This window comes from Echiichthys vipera (genome assembly GCF_963691815.1).
Source record: "Echiichthys vipera genome assembly, chromosome: 6".
NCBI classification, from domain to species: Eukaryota; Metazoa; Chordata; class Actinopteri; order Perciformes; family Trachinidae; genus Echiichthys; species Echiichthys vipera.
The window spans coordinates 22,794,357-22,806,124 of record NC_139831.1 but is presented as its reverse complement, the minus strand read 5'-3'; the positions used below and the strand labels follow the sequence as shown (position 1 = coordinate 22,806,124).

General features: G+C 41.9%; 1 protein-coding gene across 4 annotated transcripts in view; it reads left to right on the top strand.

Annotated features, from left to right (window-relative positions):
• The first annotated feature begins 247 nt into the window (after window positions 1-247).
• The window catches only part of LOC310948318 (rho guanine nucleotide exchange factor 9), a 42,334-nt gene continuing 30,813 nt past the window's right edge, over window positions 248-11,768 (top strand). For 3 of the 4 annotated variants that reach the window (XM_083915408.1, XM_083915407.1, XM_083915409.1), the window contains exons 1-4: window positions 248-639; window positions 1,753-2,091; window positions 2,913-3,039; window positions 3,149-3,255. In XM_083915408.1, the coding sequence (XP_083771534.1) occupies window positions 1,984-2,091; window positions 2,913-3,039; window positions 3,149-3,255 (342 nt within the window). In that variant the 5' untranslated portion in view covers window positions 248-639; window positions 1,753-1,983. The remainder of the gene's footprint in view (window positions 640-1,752; window positions 2,092-2,912; window positions 3,040-3,148; window positions 3,256-11,768) is intronic. The other variant, XM_083915410.1, reaches the window with a different exon arrangement.

Sequence of the window (11,768 nt, the reverse complement as noted above, 5' to 3'; positions counted from 1 at the left end):
TTTGGTGGTCTGTTCAAGTTTTTTAACAGTGTAGCAGAGACAGCCAGAAAATGGCGGACAACATCACACTCTTTCTCTCCTCCAGAGGGAGAGGGGAAACCAATGAGCTCTTCACGGGCCCCACTGCCCACAGCTGACAACATTCACAGTGTGTCTCTGACACTTCTCAGCGAAGGACTTTTAAAATCCCAGCCTATTCCGTCATCACCGGTGATCGCTGAATGCTCACACTCCAGTAGCCTTGACAGCGAGGCTCCAGCACCTGAGACAGGTGGACGATCCCCTAAGGTGGTCCTGAAAGCCTTTAGGGCATGCCCAGGATCACAAACTGTCAATGGCCTTCAGAGTTCTGGGGGTATAGACGAACATGTAGACAGAGAGACAAACCACAGGTCCACGGCAATAGTAGAGAATCATGTTCGCCAGTCAGGGTCAACCACAGAGACTAAAAAAGAACAATTAAACTGTCTCTGTCAAGAGGAAAAGGTAGAGGGACGGACAGGAAATGAGCAGGATTCCAGGGATACTCCACCTGACTCCCACCAAATAAAGGAAGTGAATGTCCAATCACAACAAGGTGATAAAGAGAGCACAACCAATAGTGTACCAGCATCAGATTCCACAGAGGAAATATTTAAGGTATGTGACGTTAAATACAATATGAGCTATGTTTATTACCTACTACTACATTTTAATAAATGCATTTGTTAAAGAAGTCATTTGCATGTATTATGTGTCTCATATTTATGCCATAACCCCATTCCATTGCAGGCTTTTTCCACATCATTAACATTGCCAACAGCATGCAACATTACTGCAGAAATGCTCAAAATATAATTTATGTAACTATTTTAACCATGGTCATTCTTTTGCTTCTTAAAATCATCAACAGCAAACAAGACTGTAAACAGTACCTGTTACTCATTCTGTCATAATGCAAGACCTACTGTAGCTGTGGTTCATTAACTGTCAGGGAGAAACAAAAACATTGACACCAGCCTGTGAGGACATGAATTGGGCACCGACTCAACATTTGTGCTTTTGCCCCATCTGTTGGAGAGAGGAGGAATTACAGTAATTCAGCGAATTACAATGGTGGACAACCATTAAGAGGAGTTTGTCCTTTCCTGCTTAGCCAGCCATGTGTAGCATGCAAGGAAACCCTATTTCCCATAAAGCTGTCCATGTGCAACTGCATTAGCCCTAGAGCTCTGTGACGTCTGCACGTTATGACGGCACCCTTCCCTTCTCACTCCACTGGAGGCATTAGTCATCCCCCTTCTAGTCACACCAACGAGTCAGGACATGTTAGCCCTTACTCCTGATGACAAAATGAGATGTGACATCTCAATACTCAGCACACTTTCATAGGGGTTTATTATGCAAGGCCTGTGGGAATCAGTGTTTTGGGAAGGGTGTTAATGTGCAGTGTGCAATAATTGAGGAGAAATGATGGCACCAGGAAAATCCTCCATATTCAGCCACTGTTTACATAAAAAAAACCTACCTGTCTATTGTGTTTTTTTCCCCCCTTCATTAACGTTTAACTGCCATTCAGGGGCGTTCTACACTTGAGGATAGTTACTGGGGCATAATAATTAGAAACATGAACATAGGTAGTAAAATATTTTGAAATGAAATGAGGTATAATTCGTTGAATCTATAGAGACAGTCTTCAACTGCCTCAACATAAGAAATGCATTGTTGTATCTTTATTTGGGCCAAATTGCTGAGTATCTGTGCCAATCACAGCTGTGTGAGCAGATTGCCAGCCAGACAGGCTGCAGTGTAAGACAGCCGTGCCCAGCAGTGCCCCACTCTAGCACAGAGAAGACCTCTGTATCTCACAAGCCCCTGCGCCCACGTCCTCGTCCGGCCTCAGCTGTACTGGACCTGTGGAGACCCAATCCAGACCGAGACCTCTACAACCATTATAGTGAGGTTGGCTCACTTTGCCGGCGGAGGCGCAGGCCCGCTCCCACCATGCAACACTCTCCGGGGCAAAGACGGATGGCTGCTCGCTCCAGGCCGTGCTCTGTCATAGAGACCAGTGTTACAAGGGAGATGCAGTCCACGGAGATGCACCACAGAGTAAGATGTCAAATAATAAAACACAGGCCTTTATGCATGATTTCGATGAAAGTGAATATACAAGCATTGACGTAAGAATTACAAATTATGAGTACCATAAACACTCAAAGACAAAGTTATAGCGTGTAAATGTATGTATATGCAGTAGACATAAATAAATATCACAACCTGATGTTGAAAAAATGAAAGTTGGAGGGCAGAGCCATACTAGTAGTCTCCACCAACTCACTGATAAATATACCTCAAGCCCATAATGATTCAAACACACACTTCAGACTTTGAAAGGCAGCCCAGGACTAACCTAGTATTTATACAATACTCACTGTTGGTTGCAACAATGCATGCATGCTCTGTCCCATTTATAGAGGCCTGTATTTCTGGATGCTGCCTTTCCCTCAGCTCACCTCCCCCTCTCTTTTTCTTTCCCTCCCTCTCGCCCTTTCTTTTGCTTTCTTTCTTTGTGGCCTGCTCACTCTCAATTTTTCTGTGTCGCCAATTTTCTGCCTCACCGCTCCCATAAGCTCTACCTCTCATTGCCCTAACTCAGAGTCACTTCATTTTAACCTGAGAGACCGCCCCGGTTGGCATGATGTATAGTCTCTCATGGTTTGCTGCAGGGCATTCACACCGACCAGTGCACCAGAATAGACTTGCTGGATGTGAAATACTTTAATTCACTTAAAAAAAACAGGGGACAAGGCAGTAAGGAAGAATGTTTTTGACGTGAATGGCAGAGGAATGTGTGCATTCAACCTTGTGTGTGCATCAAAGTAACTCTGTATGGAATATAGGAGATGCCCTAACTACTCAGTACCCTCTAGGCCTTGTCTCGCCCCCTGGGTGTGTCACCATTAGAGCCCCCACTGAGGGCATCTCTCCAGCGGTGCCGCTCCTTGCCGCTACCCCCCAGCACTCTCACTGCCTTGGCGCTGCTCCTGCCTCAGTCAGGTACCATTGCATTTTTTTATTTTACATTAATATGCAGAATGTTGATCTATGTGTGCTTGTTAAACTGATCATCTGTTTTTCCATATGTCCGCACATGTCTGTCCCCCAGACATGGGTCAGTCACCATCGTCGGTGCGCTTACGGTCTGGAGGCACCGGTAGCTGCAGGAGGCGGAGGCTGTTAAGACCTGGTTCAGAACCACTGCAGGTCAACATTGTGAGTCCCTCCTAAACACACACACATGATTACAGATCAATCTAGTCACTGCTTATACTCTTCTCTCTGTCAGGCTTTCATGACCTTTAGAGTGATTCAAAAAACAAAGTATCTACATATTTATAAAAAATACTGTGACCACTGTATATATACACACACACACACACACATACACATTTATGTCACAGTTTATTCGCCTGTATATATGAGCAGATGTAGATGAGGTAATAGGACGTGTAATAGAGTGGGAGTATGACTGATAAATAGTATGACAGATCACTGGTCAAGGTTTCCTCAGAAAATTAAGGAACTGATCCGGGAAGATGGTGGCCTTGTGGATTAATGTCATCAAGTACTCTTAGGCCATTACTCACCCTGAATTGAGCACCCAACGTTGCAGATGGTTTTTTTTTAATGTGACGAGAGGAGCGTATTCAGACAAATGCAGAAAGAGGAATGACATTAAATCGTTTTCATGTACCCTGTGTGGTGGAATCTACGAGAAGTGTAACGTGTCTTTGTCAGTTGTGTGAAATTAGCTTCGAAGAACGGCGGAGTATTACTAGTCAGGAAGTGAAACCAGGCATTTCAGAATCGGTGCTTTGATGTGCAAGTGGCCTCGGGGGGATTCTACTGGAAAGAGATGCAGAGTTTCTCTGAAAAATCCTGATGGGGTAGGGAACATTTCTGGAGCTGTGTTCAACATCTATACCTACAGAACTGCAATGCGTAGGGCTGAACACGGTTTATACCATGTCTGATCATACTAAACCCACATGCAAAGTTTAAGCAAACAAGAGCATCATGCATGTTTCATAGAATTGGCATTTAGTATTTTCCCAATCAATCAGAACTACAAGGTCAATGTAAATTAAGATTTAGCGTGTGCACACAGTTGTTAAACTATGTGGGTAGAGCTTTTCTATAGTAGACTCAGATTCAAACTAGGAGTTTGAATTTGGAGGAGTCAGTGCGGATTAACCACAGCATTTGTAGTACAGTCCACTTTCATTAGAGATGTCTACTTAACTGCCAAATACTGAGCCCCGGGCTTTCAGTCCTGGCACGCCTTTGCATTGAAATTTCGTAAACTGTGTCTTTGATGAGTTGATATCACTGCATTTAGGCTTTGATTATTACTTTTTTCTTTGCTGATCTAAATAGTGTTTGTGAGCCACTGCACGTTGTTGCCATGACACTGGCTGGCTCCTGTTCATCTTTTTGCGTCTATCTTTAGGCAGGCTTTTTAAGTGTGAGCTAAATAGAGAAAGTGTGTGGGTGAGGGAGAGAAAAAGGGGTGGGAGAGAAACAGAGAGGGTAAGAGAGAGAGATGCTCCCTTTGTATGTGCACTTTTGTGTCGTGGCCCTCCCCTGGGGACGGGAACGTAGACTCATAACAGTGGGAATGCCTTGTTGGTGTTTGAATTGCGAGCGAACTTAATTTGTTGCAGGCTCTAAAGCTGGGATATATATATACTGTATATGCACAATATGAAATGACATGGTTATGCAGCTGTAGTGTAGTCACATAGATGAATGATGCTTCAACATTACATCTGTGTGTTGCTGTCTTATTTCTGGTAAGTCATCCATTGTTAATATGGTATGGATATCATGTCAGGATTGGATCTGTTGTTTGTGATAAAGTGCAGTGTATGTTACAGTCTTGCTGTTTGGGTGACTACTGGAGCCTTGAGGCCGCAGGCGGAGAGAAAAGCATTCTCACTGCAGTGGATTAACAGCTAATGCTGACGCCTCTCTTCTCCCTTTCATTTAAATGGATTTCTCCCCCAGTCACTGCCCTCTCTCCTCTCCTCTCCTCTCCTCTCCTCTCCTCTCCTCTCCTCTCCTCTCCTCTCCTCTCCTCTCCTCTCCTCTCCTCACCTCTCCTCAAACACTTAGCTTTGTTGGCTCCTATGCAGATGATAGAACAGTTTCCTGTGTGTTGCTAATGCTGTGCCCGAAGCTCTGCTGTCAACTTGTCAGAAAGGGGGACTGTCTTATTAAGGGTTAGTCACGCAGATTAAGAGTTTTAAGAATACATCTTATATGAGTTTGAGCTAACCTAAGTCTGTCTGGTCAAAATCATATTATGCAATGCTATTATCTATTTATTATTGGTGCATGAGTCAGCAGGCAGTGGCTAGTTAGGCAAATAGTGCAGCAGTGATGAAAGATACTTCGGCACACACTTTTAAAGGCATGTGAGTGGCATAAGTGCTTAGATGTTAATTTGACCACTAACACGGATTCTGTTTGTACTTTCCTCCTAGGCCTCAGCCACTGTGATACACCCTCTTGACTCTGACACACACATACACACTTGATTTAGAATTCGTCTGTCAGGGTGTATGACTCATTGCATTTGACGACTTCATTATTTGGTGAGGAATGAATAGCATCGGCTAGTGATATCTCTGTCGAACACACTGAGAATGAGTGCCATTTGTTTCAGACACAAACCATGTGAATATGTCTCAATTGAAATAACTGCATGTATGTACAGTCTGCACTTCGAGCCGCAGGCGACTTAGAATCTTTTATCAGTGTTCATTCAACAAAGCGCAGGTTAGCTGCTGTGACTTACTGTAGCCACCAGCTAATACTGTTTTGTAGGATGCAGTGGGCTCTAATAAATAGTAGTGCTGCTGACTGAATCTGAGCAGGTGGTTGTGTCAGAGCCTCCCTAGGCTGTTTCTTCCAAAGAATGGCTTTCTGCTTGTCAGGTGTGTGTGTTGTGCTGTTGTTGTTGTTGTATGCATAGGCGTGCAAATCCATGCTTATGAAGTGTGTCTGAGACAGAGGCAGATATGCTCAGGGCCTGTTCTCTTATATAACTGTGGAGAGGGTTTCCTTTGCCCCCTAAAAAAAATGTCCACTTTTATTTCAGATGGCTGCATGTTTCCGGGGACTGGAGGAACAATGCCATATGCTAATTCTGTTACTCACTGGTGTATCCTGTTTTACAGTATCTCTGTTATATTCTTATTTTGTCAGCTCATACATGCCTGTGCATGTACAGATTTGTGTTTGTGCTTTCTTGGATCACATTCTGTTTTATGGCTCATCAGGGCCAGTGTTTCTATCCTTCCATCATCATCACACTACAACCACAGTCAGACAGTGGGGATATATTGGTGGATTGTTTCAGCGATGCCAAAACATGCAGTGGGGTTTTTTAGGCGACTATTCAAGGCCTAAGGCACTCCGGTGCTTGTTATCCAGCATCACTTGTATCATTTGTGATAGTTTTCCCAGGCTGCTCATGTGGTTTTACCCACAATCATCAGCATCAACTGTTTGTATTACACTGTTTGTTTTCATGGCTATTTGACAGGTTTATATTGGGGATAAAGACTTTTTCTGGTCTTGAGTCAACACAGAAGAATGTCACCTTGTGTTAGGTAATGTGATGATCCATTATTACCTGACAGTGCCATCTCAGAGCAGACACCCCACAGGCTAAAATGTGTTACAGATGTCTTTCACAAAGAGCTAGTGGAATTTTTATGTATGTATTATCTCCACTGATAACTTTCACCGTAGCCACGTTCTCTTCACCTGAATATAATCCAACGTAATAGCATAGAATTTGATATTTCTCTGTTTCATTGTCATTACTCCTCACCTCTCTATGATACATCGTTGAGAAGAGGTTGTGTGACAGTGTTTATTGGCACCTTGACATATTCTCAGATCCATGTTCTTCATATATGTTTGCAATCTATTTTGGGAAATTTGTGATTTTGGGCTATATAAAAGACTTAATAATTCTGTCTTCAGCTGAAGAAGTTGGAATTTTACAGAGGACAAAATACATCTACATTTTTATTTGGACTAATTCAATGACCTAAGTAGCAACAGTTCAAAAAATACAGAAAGGATTAATGATACACAAATTGTTTAATATAATTGTTTAATCATACATTTTCAAAATGAATATTCTATTGAGCATAATTTGGCTATTGCTATTATATTCATAGTATAATAGCTGTCATACTGGCTGGAAAAATGTTCTACAAATGTAACCAACAGTGGAGGCACGAAACAGAGGCTAGGCAAGTATTTACATTCACCCATGGCGCCAATACATTATTCAGACCTGATTAGGGGTTGTCATCTTTCTGCTTTGTCAACACACAGGCTAATATCTGCTGACTGCTGTCTTGGGGATCATGTGTGTAATGCATAAATTCTCTGCGTCTTTAAAACGGTGCCAACTCGATCTGCCTGACACAACCAAGTGGTCTGTTGCTTCGAAGCAAGCATTTTGGCAATATCTGACACAGAATTGTGTCAGTCAACACAATTATGACCTCAGGAGCAGGCAAAGGGCAGCATACTGATTAAATCATTTTAAAGACACTCTGTATGCAATTCTTTGTTGTAGTCAAGTGCATTTTGAGTATTTGAGTAGATTTTGCTTGTACTGACAATGATAATTCAAGTGGACAAAAAATTAAAAATAATATCTGGCAATAAGTGTTTTGGGCTTTTTATGAAAGCTTTTATTTTTTTAAATTCAAAACTAGACAATGGCTGTGATTCAAATATACGTTAATTGAGTACCCTGAATAGAATACTCCAGCCCTGGTGACTTTGTCCCTGCCCTAAAATAATGAGACAGAAGTTAACTGCCTGTACAGTGTTCTGCTAGTTAGAATGTATCCTGCAGGCCTTTGTGAAAGATGGGCTGGATTTTTCTGGCAGCTGCCACTTCTTGTGTACATTATTTAGCTTAACTTTCTGCCTCTGACCTCCCTGGCTCCCTGCTCCACCACATGTAGAGAATACCCATCATCGCATACACATATTATGCAACCGCCTCTCTCCTTGTACTCCTTCCTCAAACCCCCCCTCCATCCGCCGCCCTTTCTTCCTGACCTCAGAGCTCGTCATCCCTCCCTTCATCACTTTCATGTCTCTTTTCCCCTCTCCTCAGATCAAGTTTTCTCTCCCCCACTGTTGTTCTCCTATATGACTCACCCCCCCACCCCCCACCCCCTTCACTCCATCCTGTGCCTCCCTCCAGGCATGTGAAAACACCTGCTTGTTGTGGCCTGCGATGTGTGTGTGTGAGGGCAAGTTTTTATGTGCAGTCAAAGACGGCAAGCTTGTTAGTGAATGTTTCACAGTACAGCACTATGTCAGGTGGAGTCTATGAAGTCTCTGATGGCAGGAATTGACCTATCAACAAGAAGCAAGGTGCTGAGAAACACAGAATGCTAAACAACCCTGCACCCAAATATGGTTTCACTGCAGAGTTTTGCATTTCAATCTGTTGTTCTGCTTTTGAACTCTCGTGGCGTGGAGACACTGAGAATGTAAAATCATTTTAGCTCAGTGGACAGGGGGAACTGTAGATGTTCTTCTCCATACCTCCTAAATAGGGAGTTACAGTGGGCACGATGGTTGATTGGAGCAGTGAGTTGGCTGTTCTTAGCCAACCACAGTGTTCCACTGTCTCATACATGAAGTGACTAGCCTCACTAAAATTGACACACAGTACAAAATACAACAAACACTGCATGTAAAGGCTGCCGTCAGAAAGCTCGGAAGGGATTGGAAGACACTACTGCTCTTACCTCCCAATGCTTTGGGGCTGCAGGTGGCTGACAGTGCTCTGATGAATGATGACACTGGCGAGCACAGTCAGTACACTCACAACAAGCACAGTACAGCAGTGCTGGGTGAGGCAACTAACTAAATTCTAGCGTAGGTCATTCGATTATATCCGTCACCCCGCAGCCTGGCTCTCAAATTACCAATCGTCAGGCTTTAATTAAATACACATTGGCACTCATGCTGGACAGAAACATACATAAATAACAGTAATCCTTAATGCTTTCTTTTTGTTGCAGTTTGTGGAAAAGCTGCAGTGAGGTCTTTGGGGAGCTTGTTATTGTGCCTTTTAACAGAGTGCTTAGTACACTTTCACTGAAGAGTGGGGATCTTTTGGGATTTTAGTTTGTCAGTCGTATTGGATATGTAAATTAGTAAAAGTATTAATATAATACAATAAAATGTAATCTGATTATATGATTATGTCTTTTTTTTAATCTTATTTTTATACGTCCTTAATTGTTTAATAGTTTGACTTTTGGGGAAATATGCTTATTAACGTTTTTTTGCAGAGAGTTCTATGAAAAGATCAATACCACCCTCATATCTATAGGATAGATATAGAGCTACAGCCAGTAGCTTAGCTTAGCATGAATACTTATCAGGGGGAATCTGAAGCAAGTTTCATAAAATTGACCTAGTCTTTGTCTTAAATTTAGCTTTGTGCCCGCTATACAGTCAGTCAGGAGTATTCCACTCCCCTTTGCCCCTAAAAGTAGAAAGACCTTAAAATAAATAAATTTAAAAAAAACAGTTACCGAGCACAATATGGGATGTAAAGACCGTAAACGCCTTGTTTTGTTTTTTTATACAGATTAAACATACAAGACTGTGGGCAAGAAAACAAATACATGTATTTCCCAAAATGTACAACTTTTCTTTTGACATTTGCCATAACACTTCATAGGTATCATTAAACTGTCAGCAAACACTGACCTTTCCCCCAGTGCTTCCAATATAATTTGGATTTTCAATAGAGGAATAGGGGCGGAGCGTTGAGTTGAAATTCTCTATTTTATAAAATTTTAGCCATTAATGTCACAGTTAATCTACTTCCACTTAACAAATAAAATACAGTTATCAAAGTAACATAGTAATGACAATTTTTCCATCACAGAAGTATAGTAAACAAGTGAGACATGCACATAAAAAACATTACATCATATACAGTAGATAATAATAATACATATGATGTAATGTTTTTATTACCTCGTCTTTCCCTGCTACCTCACAAGGTTATGCAGACTCGCTTGGGGCTGACAAAAAGAACACAGTTCTAGGGCAGCTTAATCTTGTTCAGTCTCCAGAACACTAAGCTATTGGACTGTCTTATCATGAAATAATCATTTATTCTCAAAGCTATGTTAGAAATGACTAGGAATATTTCTCCTGAAGCTGTTGGGTCTAGGAATCTTGTGATATCACTTGTGATGTCTTTAACCCTAATTTACCAAGCCACTTGGCATGACCTACCTCTCTTATCTCATCTATCTCGTGCTATTTCTTAAAATCCTCGATGCTCTGACCCACTGACTCGCTTTAATAATAGACAAATTGAGTTGAACGAATAAGCAGCTGATGTCTCAACAATGGTGACAAAACTGTGTTCAGGAAAAGGCCAGCGATTTATTTTTAGGGCGCTTTGTGGCTGGAAGGCCTGGGAGGAAACAGGAAGTCAGTGTGGTTGTCGTGGCGACGGGAGGGGAACAAAAGAATTGGAGCAGACTGGAGGGGAAAAGGGTGTGGTGGACTTTGCCTCCCATTAGCCAAATACCTACTGACCACAACCAGATTCATTTGCTAGCACTGGGAGAGTCTTTCTACAGACGTAGCTTGCTGGCTAAAGGCCAGTAGTTAGGACTGACCTCAGAGTTGATCCACAGTTAGAACTAAAGAGCTGATCTCAGACCAGTAAATGAACATGAAGGAGATTTGTTGAATACAGCCATTGCATTAGGTCTCTACTCTATCTGGTTGTATAATGAGTGGATGGTCAGCAGTATTCATTGCATAATATGCAGAGTTTCAAAGAACATCTGCAGAGAGAGATGAAGGTCATGAATTAAACTGAGAGCTTGACTCATATGCTTCTTACTGGTGCTGGACTTAAAGTGTAAATCTAGCGTAAAATCATCCCATGGTCTTTTTTGGCAATTATATACATCAAATAAGCCATCGAGACAATTTTTACGTGTATAAACTATTAACGGAGAAATCCAGGAGAGTCGTTAGCAGACTATCAGCCTGAAACTGATTAGCTTCCAGCAGTACGGTGAAGGTATTAAAACGGCTTTTTTAACCACTAATATTGCTCAAAATAACACAAAAACCTCTGCAGTAGCATGGTAAGTATCTCTACACATAAACAAAGCTCCTACCTTTAGGATTGCATTTGGTAATCAACTTGAATGGACTTTACTACGAGAGGAGCTGGTACAGGGGCCAGTTGGTAAGTCTTTCAAAACACTCCTTGGGTTCAGTAACTACGTTGTATGTGCTTCATTTTATGCGTAGGGACTCTTATCATGCTACTTAAGAGGTTTGTTGTTGTTTTTTAGCAATATTAGTGGTTAAAAAAGCTGTACTGCCCCGAGCTAATCAGTGTTTGCCATGTCCAGCTGTTAGCAACTCTCCAGGACATCTCCGTTAATAGTTTATACACAAAAAAAACTGTATGTATTGTAACTCTATGGCTTATTTGATGTATGTAATTGCCGAAAAAGACCATGGGATGATTATATGGCGGAGTTACACTTTAATTCTTAAAAATTGGGAGGGTCTGGAATATTTTCCCGTCTTTCATCTGAGGTGCAAACATTGTTCCTCATATGGCTGTCAGAGTGTCAATGATGGATGATGCCAATATTGTAGCAAACGACCGCTGCATGTAG